This window comes from Sceloporus undulatus, chromosome 1 (genome assembly GCF_019175285.1).
Source record: "Sceloporus undulatus isolate JIND9_A2432 ecotype Alabama chromosome 1, SceUnd_v1.1, whole genome shotgun sequence".
Lineage (NCBI taxonomy): Eukaryota > Metazoa > Chordata > Lepidosauria > Squamata > Phrynosomatidae > Sceloporus > Sceloporus undulatus.
Window position 1 is genome coordinate 241,376,377 of NC_056522.1, and position 23,973 is coordinate 241,400,349.

Below are 23,973 nucleotides of genomic sequence, written 5' to 3' on the forward strand. Positions count from 1 at the left end.
AAAAGTCCCAGATTTTGTTCCTTGCTCTTTCCAGTTTTATTTTGGAGATGCATAATCATTTTGTTTATTCCAGAATATTTTCTGTTAGTTTCCAATATGATTAGGAGAGTTTGTATACCAGCAACCCAGGTCAGTTTACTTTAACCTTGTATATAATTAGAAAGAACAGGAACAAAATCTGGGACTTTTCAGGCCATTTGGATGTGCCTTTAGTTTCTGAAATCAGACAAGACTGGGTATGTTCAGAGTGGAATGGTGGCTATGGTGGGTTGCCGAAGAAAAATACCAGGACAATCCCTGCCTTCCTTTGCAGTTCCAATATTGGATGGATATATGAGCAGCAGCACGTGTAGAAGCCTGACTTCCTATCGTATGACACAGCTTTCAAATGTTTGATTTGTCATCCCCTCACATCCCCCCCCCCAAATTGTTGGCAGGCAGCTCTTTTGTCCTAAATGTTCCAGTGTAGTGCTCTTACATTTATGTGGCTTTTAATTGCGACAGAAAATAGCCTTACTAAGTGCAAAGGACTCATAAAACTTCTTTTAAAGACAGGTGGAATTGCTTCACATCATGGAATCTAGGAACATTGTGAACTGAGCTGGTTTTATAACCTTTAAACACACACACACACACACACACCAGAACAGTATTGCATACATTACAGCCTGCTTAGTAGTACCATGTAAATGTCTGTTACTCCAGGAATATGCTGCTCCCAAATGAAGACACAGTTCTAACATCAAGATATAAATAAATATTTAAAATAAAATTTTGAGGCATCATACAATAAAGTAATCAGTAGAAAGTGGGGCTAGAGTTCTGTGGTAGAATGTGCGTCAGAAAGCACACTCTGGTGCCTTCTGCCATTGTCTCCTTCCATGGCAGAATCAGTTGCTATATAATTTTCTTTATTTGGAAAAGTTACTTTGTGGACTAAAAAGAGTTCATAATCCTTCAACTCATTTGGCAGCTTTAAGGTTATGGGGCTGCAGAATTACCTTGCTTAATGACTTTTATCCAATGTGCGGGGGACCTCTCTGGATCTTAATAAGCTCATTCTTGGTGAACTACAGGCAGTGATAGTGATAGATGTTTCCTTAAAACAGCCAGTTTGCAGTTATGGCTCTTACATCTTCAGTATGCAGCTGTGCATACTGGAGAGTGTGCTGTGCATTTCCAAGTAGACTTTGTATTCACATTGATCTGTAAAGCCCTGCCAGTTCTCTCATAAATGAACTGTAAACCATAATCTGGACCCCATAGCCATTTATCTTAACTACATTGTATTTGTTTTAATTTGTAAGCTGCCTTGGGTCAAAGTTTCGGGGGAAAGACATGGTATAAATGAAGTTGTTGTTACTTTATTTATTAATAATACCATGCACTGAGTTTCCCTGGCTGTACAGTGATGCTCCGTCTTTACTTGTCAGAATACTCTGGGGTGTCCCCAGAGTATTCTGGCCTCTACTCCTCCCAGCCCCCACCTTTTCTCTTTAGCTGCAGGTTTTCAGCTCTTGCAGCAAATGATGGGTCCCTATTCATTGCCCAGTGCTGCTGCTGAAGTCAGAACGGGGCACCCAGGCATGTTATCAATGCTGTGCACCTCTTTCTGACCTCAGAGCACCCTTAGTGTTTTGGCCCTCCATAATGTAAACAGGATGCAGCAAGCATGAGGGGAATTTGTGGTAAATCACCCATGTAGAGAAGCCCTGAGTGTCAGTGACAGAAATTCAGGGAGATGAGATAATCTGAAAAGGGTTTACTGAAGATAGAAAGTTTTAAGAACACTGTCTTTTAGCTCATCACATGGTTGAAAGGCAAGGACAATTGACCCTTTGCTGTCACACTACTAATGGTCATGTGATTAAATGCCTAGTTCATATGTGTATTATCTCAGCAACATCTGGTAAACTAAAATGTAACTCACACCTAATAGTTCTACCATTATATTCCCAATTCCTGGTATTTGCATTGATTTGTAAAGGTTTGAGTGTGGGTATATCTTATTTTTAGCCTCTGCTAATCTATGTGAAATACTGAGAAAGTCCCTGGGTTGCTATTAAAAGAATGCTATGCCTCTAGCTGCCAGAGTATTAAGAATGAAACATACCGTAGTTAATTGTCATATTGGCCTGAAGCCCTTACACAGAAACTCACTGTGACTGTGTTGAAAAAAGGCTAAACAAGACTTAATTATTAGATTGAGTCAGATAATGCATGTTAGCAATATTTGAGAAGTCTTTCTTAGATAAGAGACCAGATGAACTTCTAGAGTTAAGATTCCTCCCTGGATTATCATTCACCTGTTGTAGCAGAAAGGTAAATTTGCCTGATATTCTAATCTGAAACATACGGGCCAACAGAGAGATAAGATATTCCTTTAACAAAGAGGTGTAACTTGTTTGTCTAATAGTAGTTGTTGCTGCATTTGACAGTTGACCATGTTGCCTGAACCACAACAATAGCAGATAGTCCTGCTGCCACAACCCCATGGGAATCCACAGTAACAATTTCACTCATGTATGGGAATGTCTGAATGTATGTGCTGGGAGAGGGGGTTTAAGAAGAAAGTGATCTCCCCTTTGTCCTGAAATGTCAGTCTTAACCACTGTGGCCAATGAGAAATCATGAGACATGCCAAGAAATGGAATCATTCTGATTGCTACATATTTATGTAGAATATTTTATATCTTACTCTCATCTTGAAATTCAAGTCAGTATATATTGCAGGGGGAAGAAGTATCCCCAAGGGATTGATTCCATCCATACTTGCTGGATGAGATGCCCTCAGGCTATGCAAATCAAATAGGGATCCTTCTTATGAACACAAGAAGAGCCATGATATATCAGACCAAGGGGCTTATCTAGTCTAGCATTGTATTTTCAACAAAATGTCTGTGGGAAGCCCAGAAATAGGATATGAGTGTAAGAGTTATGAATTGGTTTCTGCACTGGTAAAAATGCAGTAACTCTTTAACATACAAACGATAGCTTGTTGCTGCTTGATGGTAGCAGATATCTTCTGCCTCACCTTCCCAACAATACAGGTTATCCAAAATTCTTGGGGGGGGGGAAAGTATTTTGGATTTCAGATTTTTTTGGATTTTGGAATGCCTGTATTTTCATATATATACATAATCTTGGAGATGAGACCCAAGTCTAAACACAAAATTAATTTATGTTTCATATATACCTGATACACAAAACCAGAAGGTAACTTTACACAACATTTTTTCACAATTTTGTGTATGAAACAAAGTTTGTGTACACTGAACCATCAGAAAGCAAAAGTATCACTATCCCAGCCACCCATGGAAAATGTTTTGGTCTTTGGAGTAGTTCAGATTTCAGAATTTTGGTTAAGGGAGACTTAATCTGCAGTGAAGTCGAAGGCTTTCATGGGTGGCATCTATAGTTTTTTGTGGGTTTTTTGGGCTATGTGGCCATGTTCTAGAAGATTTTCTTCCTGACGTTTCGCCAGCATCTGTGGCTAGCATCCTCAGAGAATGCTTGCCTGGAAAAAGTGTGTGTGTGTATATATATAATATATAATATATAATATATAATATATAATAAATATACACACACACGCACACACACACACACACACACACATGCACATACTGTGTGAGCCTGGGAATGCAGAAGTGATTTGCATGTGTATTGTTCTGTTGCTGATGGCAGGCCTCAGGCTGGGAGGCTAATGCAAAAGAGGATTAATGTCTGCTAATTGGTGATCATTATCTGCTGGGAAAGCCCCTGACTGAGTGGTTTCCCATTTGCATTTGCCGAGTCCTTATTTTGCTATTCCTCAGGACTGGTAGTCAAATTTTGTTCACTTTCAGAGTCTGGGGCTTTCCCAGCAGATAATGATCACCAACTAGCAGACACTAATCCTCTTTTGCATTAGCCTCCCAACCTGAGGCCTGCCATCAACACAGAACAACACAAATACAAATCACTCCTGCATTCCCAGGCTCACACAGTATATATACCCACTTTTTCCAGGCAAGCATTCTCTGAAGATGCCAGCCACAGATGCTGGTGAAACGTCAGGAAGAAAATGGCCACATAGCCTGAAAAACCCATAAAAAACTTAATCTGTAGCTTTGTAGCTAAACTTAAAGCTGTTCTTGTGGGTGCAGAATTTAGCTATTAAAACATGACAAAAGGACTATTATGGTATTTGTGAACTGGAGCTTACATTTCATTTGGGGGCTTTCCGTGGACAGAGTTTCTGCAATGCTTTGGGGTTGGCTATGCCTCCAAAAATGTTATATTTCTTTCTGGAGATACATGCTGTTTGCTGTTTGCTTTTTTTTTTTTTTTTTTTTGAAAATTGCATTAGCTGTAAACTAAAATTTCCTCTTTCCATATACCAGTATATTAACAGCAGTATCACATTTAATCTTAAGCAGTCCAGTTGTCTTTGGACAGTTTCTACTTTAAGTACAGAAAGTCACCTTGCTAAGTGAATGCATTGTGGAATGCTGTGGTGGAGTCTCTTTCTTTGGGGGTTTATAAACAGAGGCTGGATGGCAATCTGTTGTGAGTGCTTTGATTGTGTATTCCTGTATGGCAGGTGGTTGGACTACATGGCCCTTGAGGTCTCTTCCAACTCTGTGATTCTATGTGTTGAAGGTGTAGTCCTAATTGCCAATGTATATATACAGTCAGCCCTTCTTATACAGGGATTTTTTATACATGGATTCAAGCATCCATGGTTTGACAATGTTCAAAAAGAAATATAAATTTCAAATATCAAACTTTGATTTTCCATTTTTTATAAGGGAAACCATTTTGCTATGTCATTATATTTAATGGGACTTGAGCATCAATGGATTTTGTTATCCACAGGGGATCTTGGAACCAAACCCCAGTGGATAACAAGGGCCCACTGTACACACTTACACATATTTTAAAATGGAGTTAATAATAGGACCGCAGTATTAGCTTCCTTAAGTTCAGAAGAAAAATATATTTCTTTAGGAGTTTTTTGAAGTGAAAATGTATGAGTGGGTTGTATTTACTAAGTTGTTGTAACCCCTCTTGTTTGTTGTACAATTAGGTGAAAAGCCTTGGCTTTTTTCTGTGGGAAAATCAAATTTAATTATCATTGAGCTCATCACATTAAAAGATCTTGAACAAACCCTAAAGTGTTAATGTAGTGAGTGTCTTTAATGTTCTTCATAGTAAGTGAAATCAAGCACAATAAATTATTCTATATAAATTTTATGAGAAAGATCATGTGGATTTCCATTTAAAAGTGACTGTATCTATGCATTCCTACTAACTAATTGATGTTTAAACAGAGGAGTAACTCTAATTATTACTGTTTTGTTTCTCATTTTATAAAATTTATTTTATTTTAATAAAGAGAGTTCTATCTTACCTCAGAATTCTGTTAAACCAGAGCTAATGTCAACTATTACATCCTGTTTCTAGAACATTAATATAAGGCCTGTACAGTATTTAAGCTGTCAAAATAAATCTATTGCCTCTGCGCTGAATTCCAGAAATGTAGCATTTTTCTTTTCTCAGTTGGAGGGAAATGTATCAGCTCTATCACTTTCTTTGGAGAATCAGCCACACCACTGGTCAAACCAGAATGTAACTGATTATCATTTTAGATTGCCTTGTTATACATTGATCCGAATTCTTGTGCAAGGAGGGAAGACGGCTTCAAAAGGAACTTGAAAAACCTGTTTCTGTGTAACTGTTCCTTCATTTTATTATGTTTATAATTTTGCTCTTGTTCCTAACATTTAGTTACTAAACAAACTTTTACTGTATTCAAAATAAAAAGATTTATATAGCTCATAAGGTTCATATATATGGAGAGATGTGTGGTAATTGCTGCTGGCAGGTTTAGCTTACCAGTTTTTGAAAAATGGGATCAATACGTGCAAGGCTTTGTATTCAAGGCTTTTAACTATACCATTTGTGCCAACTTGAAAGGATATTGACCAGATCCAGTTATGTTACTAATTAACATCTGGAAAACCTGTAACAGAACAAATGTTCTGATATGTTTCTACAATCAATGGATCCACTGTTCCTTAGACACTGCTAGTTAACAAACACACACCCACTTATTCTCATGTTGTGTGTTTGAAGGTGTTGCAAGAACTATGTAGTTTTAGTGATCACCTGTGGGATCTCATGGAAGTTAGTAAATAAAGCAAAAGTTCAAGACATAGACCAAAGTCTGTCATTACAATCCTTCTTTCATAGGTCCTGTCTGCACTGGCCATGTTACTCTGGGGGCAGCCCTGAGTATTCTGGCCCTGAAGCTGCCCCAGTTTCCCCACTGTTACCATAGTCCTTCATTCTGATGCTGGGTGCTTGTTCACATGGGTGTCCCACTGTGCCACCCAGTGTGGCTACTGCTGCAGTGCCCAGCCTCAATCACATGGCTGGATGACTTGTTTTGAGGTTAGAGCGAAGTAACCTATTGCAGCTGTGCTAGGCAGCACAGTGGGATCCCATGCAAATAGATGCCCGGTACCAGAACAGAGGGCTCCGGGTCTTCCGGGAAGATCTGAACAATTGGTGAGTTTTTAAACTTCTTGCTAGCTATGTTATACCCTGGGTTTGGTGGCAAATGGCCCAGATGTTATCTGGACTGTTTGCATCAGATTTGGGGGTTGGACCCTGCATCATCAGGTCTCCCTGCTGAGAGGATGTAGGGAAACTGGGTTATTTGGCAGACAGGGCCTTAGCCTTGTGTGAAGAATATGTTTTAGGGCAGTGATTCATTTCTCCACAGGACCTGATAGACATGATTTATTTTAAGCCATTTTAAAGAAGACAAGTTTCTCTGATGTTGTTGTTTTAAAATTCCTGTTTGTTAATGATGCTAGCAATGGAGTCTTAGACATAACTACTCAAAATTAAATCCCTCTGTGTTACTGAATCTTACTGTCTTGTAAAAGTGGTTCTGAGCTCACTGAATTTCCAAACTGATTTAAGAAAAGCCTCGCATCTTTCTCAAAGAAGAGGTTGGAATACTATCTGACTGCTTATTGGGAGAATCTTTTTGGTTTACAAAAGAAAAGGGTGGGGGAAATAATCCTCCCAAGCAACTGTCTCTTTCTGTTCTTGCAGCAACATGCTTAAACATCTTGGAAATGTTTCCTTGAACTCCTAGGTCAGTCTTATGAAATCCGTCTACTTGAGAATAGGAAATTGGGAGAGTTTCAAGATTTAAACACAAAATATGTAAAGGTAAGGAGATTGTTTCCTGGTGCTGCATACTGACATAGGTGGACATACTGTTGGAAGAGAATGAAACAGTGAGAGGATAGGACTTGGGATGGAGTGATTTGTCTCCTGAATTCCTTTGATCTAACAGCAGAACTTGGCAACCCAAGGAGCCATTGGTTTTCCAGATTTCCTGCTCTTTGTAGGCTTTATGCACATTAACTATTATGGCACCATCCTACAAAATACTGGGATTTGTAATTTTATGAGGCACCAGCACTTTTTCACAAAGAAACCTAAAGACCACGTGAAACTACAAACCTCAGCATTCCATAGGCTGGAACTACAGCACTTAAAGTGGTGTCAAACTGCATTGTTGCTATAGTGTAGATGCACCCTTAGAAGATACCTGTAAGGAACCTCATACTCCACCATTCATATGATTGATAAAGGCCACAAAATTCAGTTAACTTTTAAGGTGCATCTGACAGGTATATTTCTTAATATGTAAATCATTTCTGAGATTGATTATTCTGGAATTCTATCTTCCTTAACCCTCCTCCTTTTTGTTTAGGTCCTATTACTGCTTCTGATTTCTACTGTCTTTTCCCTTAATAAATGCTCTTCTTAAATGTCTTTAAATGAAGATAATTGTTGCAAAAATTGTAATGCATGCTGCAAATGCTGTTTGCTTTTATGTTTTGAAGATCTCAGTAGATATGAGGCTATTTGTTTTCTCCCTGCCCTTAAACTCCTGATTATAGATCTGGCTTTTGTTACTCACATTTCCATTGATCATCATTGTATTTTCAGTAGAAGTTTCCCAGGTATTGACCAGATTGGCTAACCTGTACTATCTGTAGATTTCCCTTAGTAGATTAAGATCTTCAAGTTTTCAATTCTTCTTACAGAACAGTTGATATATAAAAGATGGTTGTAGAGAGTGATATTATCTTGAATTAATGCAGAATGCTACAAGACTTTCCTTGCTTTTATGTTAGAGGTGATGCTTGTCTGCATTCAAAAATGCACCTGACTCACTTGATTAGCTTTGTCCTCTTCTCCTCTCTCAAAAGAGCATAATTCGTGTGGTTTTCCATGACCGTCGTTTGCAGTATACAGAACACCAGCAGCTGGAAGGATGGCGATGGAGTCGGCCTGGAGATCGCATCCTTGACATAGGTGAGAACATTTCATTGTGGTATCCTTTCCTGCACAAGAGTATGACCTATGCCTACATTATTTGTAGGCATTCAGTGTGGTCATACATCTTGCTATTGGATAGGTTGACTTCTTCACAGATGAAGTAACAGTTCTTGCCTATTTTGTTCTATGAGAAGCAATTGTTAGTTTATTTGTTTGTATAATAAATTTATATCCCACCTTTCAGGAAAGCAAAATCAGCTTTCATGTCAGCACATCCATTCTGGTTCTAAGTGAAAAACATGGAAAAGGTCATTTCAGTGGCAGTGAGAGCAAGATGAGGAAAACAATAGTTGAATCTTTTACAACATAAAATCAATAGTGTCTCTGTTTGGGTGGCTTTTCAGATGAATCTGATGATTACATTGCAATGTTTCTGCTCTTCAATTTTAATTTTTTTAAAATTTTAGGGGTTTTCTTCTACAGATATCCCACTGTCTGTTGGTATCTTAGACCCCAGAGCCAGCCCAACGCAGCTGAATACAGTTGAATTTTTGTGGGATCCATCTAAGAGAGCATCTGCATTCATTCAGGTAAAGAAAGAATTATTCCACAAGTAAATACTTTGTGATTCTTTTGAATGAAATCATCCTTTGGTTAGGATTATGGTTTTATGTTCCCATAGCTAGTACGAGTATACTTTATTGAAGGACAACAGGAACAGGAATAAAATCATTACATATAATTAAAAATGAAAATTGAATTCTGCAGTGATTATACATTTTGAAGGGATCAATGGAAATATACATAGATTGAATTATATTGTAGAGGGCAATATAATGCTCTCCAGGTACATTGGACTACAACACCATATCCCCAAAAGGTGTAAGAGGTCTTTGCTGTTGCATCCCTTCAAGTCGTTTCTGACTTATAGCAACACTAAGCCGAACCTATCACAGGTTCAGAGGGGGTTACCCTTACCTTCCTCTGAGGATGAGAGAATGTGACTTAGCCAAGATCACCCAGTGAGTTTCCATGACCAAGTGGGGATTTGAACCCTGGTCTCCCTGTATTCTAGTCCAATACTCAAACCACTGCACCATGCTGGCTCTTGTACAATTTTTTTTTTAAAAAACTGAATGGGTGATACTGTGGTGAATGGCCCTTCATGGGTGGGGCTCTCATATGGGCTATGGACTATATTTGGCCCTCTTCTGAACTACCGAGAGGGATCATACATTTCTATCTGGTTGACATCAATTTCTTAAGTATAGTTAGAGGACTTTTTATTTCCTCTGGCTCTTTTATAGAAAACAAAACCACCCTTAAACATCATCTTAATATCCTATACACTTTCCTTTTGACTAGGTACACTGCATCAGCACAGAATTTACTCCAAGAAAACATGGTGGAGAAAAAGGGGTACCTTTCCGGATACAAATGGACACATTCAAACAGAATGAGAATGGGGAATATACAGAACACCTGCATTCTGCAAGCTGCCAGATCAAAGTGTTTAAAGTAAGGAAACTAATGTGACTTTCAGAAATTTTTTTTTTATACTTTGGAACAGCAATCCCAGCTACATGTGAAGTTTTGTGCTTACTTTGCGGTTCTAGAATGGAAACAGTAGAGGATATGAAGAAAACTGCATACTATTAGAAAAAGAAGGATTAATGCAATTTTAATTGACATAGATTCCCCCCCCCCCAAATTCTCCTTTTTATTCAGTGAAAATAACAAGTACTAAAGGGATGCCATTTTACGATTCCAGTATATATTGGGACCTGAGTGTCTACAGATGTTGGTATCCATGGGAGGGTCCTGGTTCCAAACCCAAGTGGATACCAAGGACCCACTGTAATGGCAAACTAAATTGCTCCTTTACAAATGGAGCCTTTTATTGAGAAAGGATATATAATTGTCCATAGAGATAAAAAAAAAGTTAAGACAGAGTACAATGTATTATGTGTCAAATCTAAGTTCACCACCACCCACATAATACTTCTTGCAATTTGGGAATATCATTGGGAAGAAGGCTACTATTTCTCACTCACTATAAATGTGAGAGTCAGCTGGTTTTAATGTAAATATGCTATGGTATATAAAATGAAATACAGAAATTTATAATCTGCTGTGTTGGAAATATTATCTGTTTTTATTAGCATTCTTCATTTGTTCGTTTAATTTATATCCCACCTTTCTCTTAGCACAAGATTCAAAGCAGCTCACAACCATTTAAAAGGACAGTACAACTAAAAAGACTATTAATACAAAAGTTAAAATACAATCAAACCAGGCTTCTGTTTTAAAAAGTTAAAAAAATACAAATTGAAAGCAATTTTAAAAACACATTCAAAACACAGTAAAACAGACACACAACCCTTCCCCATTAAAAGCTCCAGCTGCTGCAACACATTAAAAATCAAATACGTCCCTTAATACAATGATCTTTACCTGACAATAGAAAGACAGCAGGGAGAGGGCCAACCAGGCCTCCTGAGGAAGGAAGCACTACAACTTGGGAGCAGCCACCTAGAAGCGTGTATCCCATGTCCTCACCAAACACGCAAGTGATGGTGGTGGGACCAAGAGGAAGCCTTTCCCCACAGATCTTAAAGCTCAGGAAGACTCATTGGGAGACTGGTCTTTCAGATAGTCTGGATCCAAGCCATGTAAGGCTTTAAAGGTCATAACCAGACCAAGTTGCTGTCAGACACTAAAACATACAGTGCAAAGGGAGTGAGATGGTTGACTTGGACCAGGGAGATCTCAGCTTCAATACTTGCTTGGCCACAAAGATTTCTGGGCCAGTTATTCTGTCATCCTAAACCTCCTCAGGATATCAGTGAAGCTTCTAAAGAGATGATCCACACTGAGGTCATCAGAGAAAAATATGTATAAAAATATAATAAATTAATTATATAGAAAAATAGTGATTTACATGATTATAGCATCTAAATTACGCCTCACACAATTTGTCCAATAAGGCATTAGTGATTAAAGTAGTAGGTTACGTTTCTTTGAAAGAAGACAGACCATGTTTTTATCAAATATATTATATATTACTTGACTTGTAACAGAGACTTGCATACTGGGAGATGCTGTTTTGTATATTATGAAGTAAAGGATATATATATATATATATATATATATATATATATATATATAATGTTTCAATAGATGGATTTCTGTAAGTCACTTTTGATGATTCTTGAAGGTTTGTTAAGAGCCTACAACAAAAAGTTCTGTATATACATGCATATGTCGTAGAGAACTTAATTGTTCTAGGATGCAGACATAATACAGTGATTAAGGAACAGATCCTAATGATTACACACTGCTCAACTTGAATAAGATGTGTTATTGATGCCAGTATCAATGGAGGGTACTCTACAGAAACATGCATGCATGCATGCACGCACGCCATAGCAAATATGGAGAATGTACCCTTCTTCTCAGTGAAGAATATCCGTTAAATTATGCTTCAATGTTGCTTTTGTTCAGATACCAACAGAAACATCTGGACTCTCCATTCATCAATCCTTGGCTAAGCTAAACTATATTTTATGTGGTTTTCTAGCCTAAAGGAGCAGATAGGAAACAGAAAACAGACAGAGAAAAAATGGAGAAGAAAACCACTCAGGAAAGGGAGAAATATCAGCCTTCCTATGACACCACCATTCTCACAGAGGTACAGTTGTTCTACAGCTACAGTGACATTGGCTTTGATTGACTGGAGGCAACATGGCCATGAAGATCAACATTTCAGCCAAACAAAAATATTTCATGTTGAATTCAGGAAGATGAAAATGTTTTATTTTGAATTGGATAGACTCTCTGAGTGTGCAGGTGTGTGTCTTAACGTTAGTGGTTTCCAGATGTGACCAATATAAATGTTTTCAAAACCATTACACCCTCAAGTTCTGTAATTGCCCAATGAGCTTTTTTTCTTATTGTGAAAAACTGAAATTTGGTTTTTTCATGTCCAAATCTTGTACTCTACACTGAAGAAGAAAATCAACAGCTGGGGTAGTTTTTGGAAGTACGGGTTGAGTCTCCCTTATCCAAAATGCTTTGGACCAGAGGTTTTTTGGATTTCATTGGGGGGGGGGTTGGAATATCTGTATTTGCGTATATGTACATAATCTTGAAGGTAGGACCCAAGTCTAAACACAAAATTCCTTTGTTTCATATGCACCTTATACACACAGCCTGAAGGCAATTGTATACTACTTCAAAAAGAATCTCCTCCCATGTAAGCCTCATCTTTTGAGGCCTTTCTTCAGAAGTCTGTGTTTGGGATAAAATTAGTGATCTCATATACATTGCAGTTGCCCACTCCTAGTGTAAATGCATATTTGTTTAAAGAGGGGCAGAAACATCCTTCTTGCTTCATTCATGAAGCCTTTAATATTTGTATATATAGTTTAGACAACTGTCATATAATCTGTCCCAACAGGTCAGGGCAATGACGCCTTTGCATGGAAAGTGACCCGATTTTAAGGGATTGTCAGATTAGAGTAGCCTGCTTTTGACAGGAATGACCTTTAGCACCTTAAAGCTGGAAATCATATGGTCCTTGTTAACAAAGAGTTAAATATTTGCTAGGACTTGTATTTGCTGAGAATATCACAGATTTACCTATCTTCTAGTTTTTTTTACCCCCAAACGGAAATTGAAATCCATCTGAGCAGACACCTTTTGCTAAATAGATCCTCTCTTCCCAGGTCCTTGCATGCATGCCCAGATGCTGCAGGAACCTCTGGTCAGAATTGGATAGCAAAGGGGAGCTTCAGGGGCAAGGAGGTGAACTCCTGTTGTGAGTGGCAGTCTGCTTGTGCAGTGTTGGATGTCACCCAGGAGAAACATTTTGTAGAATGTTCCTGTTTTTAAAAGGTTATTTATACAGCTGTAAGTCTGATTACTGCCAGTATAAGAAATCTGAATTATGTGGGTTTGCCCTTCATTCAGACTGCTCTAATGAAGAGTAAGAAAAAGGTTTTGTTTTGAAAGAGGTTTGATAGACATGTGTCAGCTCTCCCAAAACCTCTGTACTGTGTTTACTTTCCTTTGATAAGCATGGCTGTGTGTCCAAAATAATTTGAACTTAAAATGAATTATAACACATTGTATTTGATACAGCATTTTTATAACCTGGTGGGGGTTTTTCATAGAGGTTCTGCAGTCCCTTGTAATTTGTCTCTCTTTTTATTTATTGGATTTGGATTTTAACACTTTTCAGTTTACTGACACAGAAGCCACAGCCCAAAAGCATTATTACAGTCACACTGAACTAGAATATTTACATTTAGCCACACAGATGACTGTATCTATTTTTTCTGCATACCCAGTGTTAGCATGTTGGAGATGAAGAGTTTTAGTTTAACTCCTTGCTTCTTAATGCTTGAGCAGTATCTTGGACATTTGTACGTCCTTCTGCTTGGAGAAATAGAAAAATGCCTGAATCAGAGCTAATTAGGGATAATAAATGATTCCATTGTTGCTCTTGATGTTGCAATAAAAACTAATTTTGAAAGAGAAGCAGACTACAGTTTTTCTCTTTCAGAACAGACACTTCCCAGTGTTCCTAATTTGGTTTTGTTTAAACAGTGTTCCCCGTGGCCAGATGTGCCTTATCAAGTGAACAACGCTCCGTCTCCGAGTTACAACAGCTCTCCAAACAGTTTCAGCCTTGGAGATGGGTATGTGATAAATATTTTTTATCTTTCCAGCTGGCAGCAAAGCCCTAGTTTTCTGTTTTGTATGAGCTTTTTTTTTTTTTAAATGCTTCTGAGCACAGAAGATTAGAAAGGTTAACCTCTCATTCAGGCCAAGCTTAATGTTTAGGTACTGATACTGCAAGGCCTGTCTCTAAGCAGCTGTGCATTTGCCTAAGTCTGACTTAGACATTCAAAAGGTTCTTGTATAAGGAGAGGTGTCTACTGTTGGATGCGCAGGAGTAGGAGGAAATAGTTTTCTTTATTTTAGTATGGTCATGCTCTGTTTGTTCTTCAGAAAGCTGGAGTTAGCACATACTGCTTCCTCCTTTCTCTACTTTAGCCTTCCAAAATGTAGGTCAGAGAAGTTGATCTGTGAGATAGCAACTAGCCTAAAGTCTCCCAGTGGAGGCTTCATGGCTGGTGAGGATTTGAACCTGGATTTTTTCAGTTCTTGTCCAGCCATTGCAATACTTGGGCTTTAAATGTAAATCCTAAAATTAGTCAAGAATAACAAAGGACTAGCTGTAGGACAGTTTTCTGTCTGTATCTATTTTTTAAAAAACTGAAGTAAATTATTTTCTCTAAATCAGTAAACCTGTTTCTCTATCTGTACACCCAAATTAACCTCTTTAGGCAGGAGAACTGGGATGGGGAAATGAGCACATGGATCAAATCTAGCAGGCCTTTTTTATGGAGGGGGGGGGGGGTAAGCTAGGCTCCCCATGCATGTTCTTCTGATTCATAATACCAGATCCGAGGGATTTTATGATAGTTTTCTAAATGTGATCAAACATGTCCCACATTTAAATAAAATAAAAGGTTATTACAAATTAGGTGAGTACATGAATGCAGACATTTCTGCACTGATATTTTTTTTTCTACCACTCAAAATCTGTGTCTACCAATTAAAAGAAAGGGTAAATTAGATTTCCATGAGCACTGATATATAGTAAGAGCAGATCGATTTTTTCTAATGGAATCACTAGCACGTAAAACCTTATCTGCATTATCTGTTATCGACGAAGCACTGATGGTATAGTTTTTAACCTGACACATACTCAGTTGAATAATAAGATACATATTCTTGAGAAGTCAAATCTAAATATAGTAATAGCTGCTGATTTTTAATTGAGATTTAATTGAGAACAAACTCCTAGAAAACTTGTATTAGACCTCAGACCAAAGTGGATAGAGGGCTGGGCTGGGCTGGCCAACATTACTGATAAGAGACTTAAAAATCCTTTTTTCTTTCCCAACTCTGTACAATTTTTAGCAACAGTTCTCCAACTGATCAGGTGGAGCTCCTGCCTCCCAGCAATGACGTAAGTATTTGAGATCATGTTAATGTGGTGCTTTTCTTTTTTAGGACACTGGTGAACAGTTCATTTCAAGACCCTCTTATTCTTTTTGCAATGTAGCATCTCCTTCCTTCTGCTTCTATTCAAGATGCTCAGCAGTGGCTTCATCGAAATAGGTTTTCTCAGTTCTGTAGACTCTTTTCAAGTTTCTCAGGTATGTGTGTTTAATATGGGCCATCTTGTGCCTTTATGTGATTAAAAGGGGTTGGGAGTTTACCTATTGGCTGAATAATTCACATGTAAATGGTTCTGTTGTGAAATCACTTTAATATCACAAAGTGAACTTCCTTCAGAGTTGTGCTCTTGTGAGTGTGCTGAACATATTTCTGTTACTTGAGCAGCAACATCTCTACATGTGAGAAAGCTGCTTACTTGAGAGATCAGTTTAAAATACAGTTGGAGTATAATATGTGGACTATAGAAGTTCTTCATGTGGTACTTGCTGGTATAATCTTAGGTTGGAATAAAACAATCTGGCCTAGGAATTTAGAAATTTTCTAAAGCAAAGGTAAACTCAGCTGTGTTTGTCTTGCAGTACAGGACCATCTTGTGAAACACAACTCACTTGGATTTTCCCTGGTTGCTTCAGTCTGGGAGTCCTTTCTCACAACACAATTAGAAGAGGTTATCACATTGCACTGTTATAGCACTATTATTCCACTTTAACTGCTATGGCTGGCTTCTGTGAAATTCTGGGGTTTGTAGTTTAGTGGGGCCAAAGAGCTCTCCTTTGGAATCCTCTGATTTGCAATTTATGGCTCTCCATAAATTGCAGATCCCAGGATTCCAAAGGAGGTACCCATAGCAGTTAAAGTGGAATCATAGCGTTACAACATTGTAGTGTGATGATAGTATCATGATCCCACTTTAACTTTTATGGGTACATCCTGTGGAATCCTGGTATTTGTAGTTTGATTAGAGGCACTAGAGGAGTTCTCTGGCTGAGAAATTTCTCCCTAGACTGCCAATCCTCAGGCCTCAAGAATTGGCAGTCTAGGGACTATTTCACCTTTGGTAGTGTGAAAGGACTCGAGGTCTTAACAGTGCAGCAGTGTCCTCAGCAGGAGAAGACAGTACTTTCAATTTTTAAATAACATGTTCCCAGATACCATGTTCTCAGATACCATTTTAACCCTTTGTTTTCAGTTATGTTCAGAAGATGATATCCACAAAGTCTGTAAAAGATTCCTAAATTACTTTCCTCTTTAGTTACTATGAGCCCAAATTATCCATATTGTTGAAAACCAATTTGTATTTGGCCCATGGCTTTGACTGCATCCTTCCAGACTCCACTCCTTTTACTTCCCTGTACATGCTTCAGATTTGAACAGAATTCCTTTTCAATTCTTTGCTTGCTTGTTTTCTATTCTGATTTCTAATTTGAACCTAACTTGATAAGCATGTGCAATTTGTTTCTGTATAGAGATGTTTAAACCTTACTTTTGGGGCAAAAACCATCTTTGCTTAAAATATGTAGGTGCTGACTTACTGAAGATGTCCAAAGAAGACTTTGTTCAGATCTGTGGTCCAGCTGATGGCATTCGACTTTTTAATGCCATTAAAGGAAGGTTTGTATCAGTTCCTGTTGGTAGTGATGGCAGTACTAGCTATTGCTCCTTCAACTCGGTAAAATCTCATACAGGGGAACCCCGGGTTACGAAATTAATTCGTTCCGCCGCTGCTTTCGTAACCCGAAAATCTTCGTAAGGCGAAAAAGCCATAGGCGCTAATGGGGAAAAGCCGCGATTTCGTGCGAAATAGCGCCGAAAAGCACCAAAAAATTTTTCGTAACCCGAAATAACCTTCGTAACCCGGAACAGTTTTTTTAAATGGATTTTTTTCGTAACCCGGAAATTTCGTAAGGCGGCGCATTCGTATCCCGGGGTACCACTGTATAACAATACAATCCGCCCCGCACACTCAGATCAACCAGGCAGCAATTGCTAAGGGTTCCAGAGGCCAGATTAGTTGCCACTACTAGGAGGGCCTTTTCCATCTCGGCCCCCAGCCTCTGGAACGCGCTGCCCTTTGAGCTCCACTCGGCCGCCTCCCTTACCCAGTTTAGGAAGGGGTTAAAAACATTTCTATTTGAGCAGGCTTACCCCTGACTCCCTGACTCCTGAAGTATTCTCTCCTTGCCCCCTTCCTCAGCATGTCAAGCTGGCATGAATTGTGGTTTTTATTGTTTTTATTGTACAAGGTTTTAATGTTATGTTTTTTGTGATTTTATATTGTTATGTGGAATGTTGGAAACCGCCTTGGTCTGAGAAAGGCGGTATATAAATAAAATTTTACTTACTTACTTACTAATATTAAGATTCTTAAATGCCTTTTTGTACTTGTGGAAATTTGTAAATAATTATTATACTTGTTATCAACTCAGGGTAGTAAATTAATCCCTCTTTATTCCAGGATTGTAGATCGAATGCAACTTACCAAAGGGTATTTTTGAGGGCCTCATGACCATCCCTTCAAGTTACCCTCCTCTTTTTTCAAAAATGTGTTGTTGTTTTTTGGCCAAACATGTCCCCTAGAGGGGATGGGTACAATTCTGCCAAAGTTTGGTGCCCCCAGTCTCTTTTTATATTCAGGAGAAGCCTTTCTAAATCTTCTCATTGACTTCCTGCTTTAAAAAAGTAATTCATACTAGTTGTACTTTTGTATAGCAACATTGTTACTACTAATGCAAGATTGTGGTGTTATGTGCTTACTTTGTTGTTGTTGTTGTATGCTTTCAAGTCATTTCTGATATATGGTGACCCTAAGGTGAACCTGTCACGGGGTTTTCTTTGCAAGATTTGTTCAGAGGGGGTTTGTCTTTGCCATTCCCTGGAGCTGAGAGATGTGACTTGTCCAAGGTCACCTAGTGGGTTTCCATTGTTTAATGAGGATCACAGCAGGGACGTAGCCAGGATTTTGGGAAGGGGGGGGGTCCAGACTACGTGCCACCATTATAATGGGGTTTGGGTGCGGCGGCGTGGCAGCACACACCATTCATTTTATCTAATGGAAGGGGGGGTCTGTACCCCAAGAACCACCCCCCTTGGCTATGTCCCTGATCACAGTGCCAATATTGAAGACAGAATCTTGTTTTGCCTATAGGAATGTAAGGCCTAAGATGACCATTTATGTCTGTCAAGAACCTGAGCAAAATCGATCTCATCTTCACCAAAAACGAGAGAATGGGGATGGCAATCTGTGTAGTAAGTGTCTTGTCCTTTGGCAGAGTTTGCAAGCCTTGTGTACCACTTTAACACAATCAGTTTCAAAATTTATCCCCTCCCCTGTATCAAAGATGCACAAAAATGCATCTTGATTGGGTAGGGGGTGACTATTTGTTTTTGGTTTTTACTCAAAATGAATATGTGGGAATTGAAACCTGTTACATTTTTTATCTTATCTCATCATGCTCTGATGTTTAACATCACTCTCCTTTCACTTAGCCTAGTCTTAAAAACATCCAACTGCAGATAGAGAAAGGATAGGTTTAGCTCCCCTCCTGCCTACGTTATGTAAAAGTAGAGGCCACTCACATGCTTTGTGGACTTGAACATTTTGAAGAACCCTGGTGTGTTTATTCATTGCCTTAAACTGATGCACATTTATTTCAAGGTGTAAAAGCTATAGATTCATTCAGGTTAGGTTGAAAACGCCTTCATACCATTGTTGATGAGTAAGCCTACATCTGGCAGTGAGAACTGACACAAAACAGCATAGGAGGAAAGAAATTATTTAGGGTATTTTTTGCACATGACCTGATGTTAGGATTGTGTTAGAGTAAGCAGTAAAATCACTTCTTTGGATATTAACACATTGATTGCAAATTAAAAATATAATTGAAATACTAAAGTAATCTGAAAGGTTCTCTTTCTCTATTATCAGTGTCATCTTAAAGCAAAAGGTTAATTTAACCTCTGGTTAAGTACAGGTACCTTTTATCTTTTAGTCTACGTTTCCTAGTGTGAATAAAAACAAAGATAAAGAGTGAATATGATCTGTTTATGCTTGCTTAAGTTTATGTCTTGAATACATGCAGATCCTAAGGTGTAAGTCTAAAGATGTCTTTTTACCCAATACCATTGCAGTATACCATGCTATCTTCTTAGAAGAACTGACAACACTGGAATTAATGGAGAAAATTGCAAACTTGTACAGTATTTCCCCACAACAGATAAACAGGATCTACCGACAGGGACCTACAGGGATCCATGTATTAGTGAGCAACGAGGTAAGAATTTTACTGGAATACATCTAGTGTTCCACTAGTATTTCACTACAGTGTTTCCTATGAATGTAGAATACACTCATACATACAGTGGGCCCTTCCTGTACATGGGGGATCCATTCTGGACACACACACCCCACGTATGGGGGAAAAATGCATATGCTCAAATCCCATTGGTTTCTATGGCAGCATGCTCCTGCGACACTCGCACCATTTTGTCCTCCTGGACTTGCTATACGTACAAGCTCAAATCCATGTATGGCAAGCCCGCGTATGGTGCAGGCGCACTGTATTTTGGTGTTCAATATGGCTGTCTTAATATTACGTTTATAGAGTCATCCTCTCACTGTGGATTGTGTGATCCTTTCAAGGTTTCTCTTTCTCTCTCATTAAATATGGGAACTCTCAACTTGAAAAAAATGGCTTTTTTTGCAATTTATATAATTTGTATAATTCTATACAATAGAAAGGGATTGGAGAGACAGAAAGCGAATGTAGGAATAGATGTTTTCTTGTTTCTTTTTGTTTTAACAGATTATTTTGTCACTAAAGCATGTTGGGTCTGCAGTGAGACAAACACTTATGTCAAAACTAAGTTTTGTAGCTCTTTACTAGAATGGGAGAGAAGCAGGTGCCTTAACAGGTGCCATAGCCAAGAAACAAATGGGGGGGGGGGGGGAAGCAGGGGCTCTTGATTTAAAGCAGAGTCCAGATTTAAACTTCTGTCAGCTTCTTGTTGTTGTGTGCTTTCAAGTCATTTTTGGCCCTAAGGCAAACCTTTCATGGGTTTTCTTAGCAAGATTTATTTAGAGGGGATTTGCCTTTGTCTTCCTCTGAGGTTGAGAGAGCATGACTTGCCCAAGGTTACCCAGTGGGCTTCCATGGCTAAGTGGGGGATTCTCCAGGCTCCACAACCATAATCTAGTTCTCAAACTATTATATCATGCAAACTCTGCCCAGGTAGTCACTGTTTATCCATGGAGAGGGTTATGCATGTGTACACTCCTTCTTCAAAGAAGGGATATTTAGTGTGAATATATGGGTGAGGGAAGGTGTTAATATCAAACTGTGCCCAACGAGATGAACATTTAGCTGTCTGGACTTGACAGTATAAATACTGTACTAGACTACACTATTTAAATTAAGCTGGTTAAATTATTTAAAATTAACTATACAGTTTAAGTTGAAATATATTATAAGCCTTTCCACTAACACTCAAGATAGCATATAAAGTGACAATAATATTTTGTTTAATGAAAACTAAAGACAACAATAGTATTTTTTCCAAAAAATTAGACAGTGAAAATTGTTTACTATTAATTTCGTCTTTTATTCAAAGTATTTGATAGCACTCCAGAACCTGTAGAAGTGTTTCACATTCATTATTAACTTAATATTTTTACACTCTTGTTGTTCTTGAGGTGTGCCTTCAAATTGTTTCTGACTTAATGACAACACTATCACATGGTTTTCTTGACAAGATTGGTTCAGAGGGGTTTTGCCATTGCTTTACTCTGAGGCAGAGGGCATGTGAACCAGTGAGTTTCCAAAGATGAGATGAACCCTAGTCTCCCAGAGTTCTTCCTAGTCTAGCACTCAAACCACTACACCACACAGTCTATTTACACTTCTGTATGACAGGTTATTGTTTATTGGCATGTAATAGGAGGAGTGAACTTTTTATATATATATGCAGTGAGTTTTAACTGTGTTTGTTTTAATGGTTGTAAACTGCCTCGAGTCCTCGACTGAGAAAAAGCCAGGTTGTTGTTGTTGTTGTTGTTGTTGTTGTTGTTGTTGTTGTTATAGCTGAGACTAGGTTTATGGCTGGTTGGAAAAGAAAACCCATATCTTACCTATCTCCTGGTCCTCCTTCCCACATGACTGGTTCCAAATCTTGGCCTCTATAATGTTTGAAACTGGCTGTTGTAGAGCTTATGCTTGGTTTGTGTGTGTGTGCCTTCAAGTTGCCTGTTGACTTACGGTGACCCCATCAATTTCATAGGGTTTTCATAGGCAAGGAATACTCAGGCAGTTTTGTAAGTTCCTTCCTCTGAAACATATCCTACAGCACATGGTATGCATTGATGGTCTGCCATCCAAGTACTAACAGGGCTGACTCTTCTTGGCTTCCAAGATCAGACAACATTTGATGCCTTTAGGGTATTTAGTGAAAAGGGTTTGTTGGGTATGATTTTCTGTGGAGAGACTTCAGCACCATGAACAGTTCCTCCTCTCTAAAGTAAAGCCTCTGTCTTTATGGTTCCTATCACTTTTTTGTTTCTGTTCTTTTATATTAGTCTCTCCTATGGTAATCTCTCCTACCTTGAAAACATGGCTTAAAAATCCTGTAGGCATGAAGTCATTTTTGATCTTGAATGCTAAGCAGGGTCAGGCCTGGTTATTACTTGGAAGGGAAGCTGGCAGAGAATAGCAGTCTCTGTAGGCTATCTTCAGAGGAAAGTGATGAGAAACTACCTCTGAGTATTCCTTGTAAAGGTAAGCCCTATGAAATTCATGAGGTCACCATAAATTGAGAGGTGGCTTAAAGCCATATTGTTATATTCTTTAGAGTTCACCATTCTAGGGTTTTCTTGACAAGAGTCATTCCGAGCAGGTTTGCCATTGCCTTCCTCTTGGACTGAGCAGGTGTTACTTGACCAGTGGGTTTCCATGGATGAGTGGGGATCAAACTCCTCTCCCAGAGTCCTAGTCCAACTCCAAATACTGCCCTATACCAGCTCTCTCTCTTTTATTTTTAAAACATACACATTTAATGTGAGTATTGGAAGGCACTTTAAAGCAGTGGCAAGCCCTAAAAGCACCAGATCTTGATTGATCTTGGAGGCTAGGTAGGGTGAGCTCTGGTTAGTACTTGGATGGGGACCACCAAGGAGTATCAGGTGCTGTAGGCTATATTTCAGAAGAAGGAACTGGCAAAACCACCTCTGAGTATTCCTTTCCTAAGAAACCCTATGAAATTCATGAGGTTGCCATAAGTTGACAGGAGACTTTGAAAGCACATATACATACAAGAAAGATCTGCTGGTAGACCTCTGAGGGATTTGCAGTAGAACAAAAGAGATTTTTGACTCCCATTTGGTAATAGTAACAGCAGTAAAACTACCCTTCACCTTCCAATATATTGCTGAAATGAAGAAAGCTTGAGGTGCCATGGATTTTTATGTGGATGTTCTGTTATGAAATGAGGGACTTTGCATAACTCTTTCACTGGTTGTAAGGTGGAAGGAAGAATGTCTGGGATCTTGTGTATAGGCTAAAACACTATATAGCGTAATACAATATTTTGACAGAGATGAGGTGGGTTTTTTTTTTAATTTTTATAATCCATTAGATGCAGAACTTCATTTTGGGCCTATACATCCTTCCAAACATTTTCCCCAAAATATCTCATTCTTTATCATGTTCCATATATTCATACCTAGAATTTATGGTCATTCCTTAATGAATTTGTTAGATACTATGGAATAATTGAATTCAGTACATATGACCTCTGGAGAAAGGTTAAAGTCAAGGGGAAAGGGAGTGCTAGTAAGGCTTTAAATTAAGCCAGACATTTTTATTCTGAAAGTCTCTCGGCTTTTTCACCCCAATGAATCTGAAACTTTCAACGTTTAAATATCCATGAAATGCTGGAAGGCAGCCTCTAGAAAAGGGGAATTACCACAACCAGCTTTGATGCAAGGAGGCCCCTTCATTAAATACATAGGTTACTGATTAACAACTGTGACTGCCTAATTTTTGTGTTTTAGTGGCAAGGCAGCAAAAGTGATGCAAACAAGAGGGACCAAATGGATGTTCTTCATGCATCGTTAGACATGTACTCCCTCTCTCTCCCCCCTCCCTCTGTGTACAAGAGGGCAGAATTGACCTCAATTCTGGTGGGTAGTTCAGTGTTTGAAAATGATTCAGGAAGTAAAACTTAATGTTTAAGAGCACTGCTATGGAGAAGGAAGTTTAATCTTCAAAACTGAAGACTACAGGGACTGTGTCTTATGATCTCTACCACTCTTGAGACTTGTTGAAATATTCTGATGTATTAAATAGCTGCTTTTCTTATTTACGAAAGCATTTGTAACCTGCCACTTTTGTAGGAATAGCTCCAAGGTATCTGGAATATACACCTGATCTAGGGCCAGAGTAATCACTAAGTAACATCAGAAATCAGAATATTGATTGCAATTGATCTTTCTGTTAAAGTTGAGGTCTAAAACAGACATGCTCAAACTCTGGTCAGTAAGCGTCTGTACAAGAAGGCTGTCACATGAGGTTTTTACAGCCATAGGATGAGTCTTGG

General features: G+C 38.6%; 1 protein-coding gene across 5 annotated transcripts in view; it reads left to right on the top strand.

The window, feature by feature from the left end:
* The window catches only part of TFCP2L1 (transcription factor CP2 like 1), a 51,064-nt gene that overhangs the window by 24,903 nt on the left and 2,188 nt on the right, over positions 1-23,973 (top strand). For 2 of the 5 annotated variants that reach the window (XM_042445487.1, XM_042445488.1), the window contains exons 3-13: positions 7,154-7,230; positions 8,283-8,388; positions 8,836-8,942; positions 9,718-9,870; positions 11,933-12,043; positions 13,963-14,054; positions 15,346-15,394; positions 15,491-15,584; positions 16,908-16,998; positions 18,533-18,633; positions 19,516-19,658. In XM_042445487.1, the coding sequence (XP_042301421.1) occupies positions 7,154-7,230; positions 8,283-8,388; positions 8,836-8,942; positions 9,718-9,870; positions 11,933-12,043; positions 13,963-14,054; positions 15,346-15,394; positions 15,491-15,584; positions 16,908-16,998; positions 18,533-18,633; positions 19,516-19,658 (1,124 nt within the window). The remainder of the gene's footprint in view (positions 1-7,153; positions 7,231-8,282; positions 8,389-8,835; positions 8,943-9,717; positions 9,871-11,932; positions 12,044-13,962; positions 14,055-15,345; positions 15,395-15,490; positions 15,585-16,907; positions 16,999-18,532; positions 18,634-19,515; positions 19,659-23,973) is intronic. The other 3 variants (XM_042445490.1, XM_042445489.1, XM_042445491.1) reach the window with 2 other exon arrangements.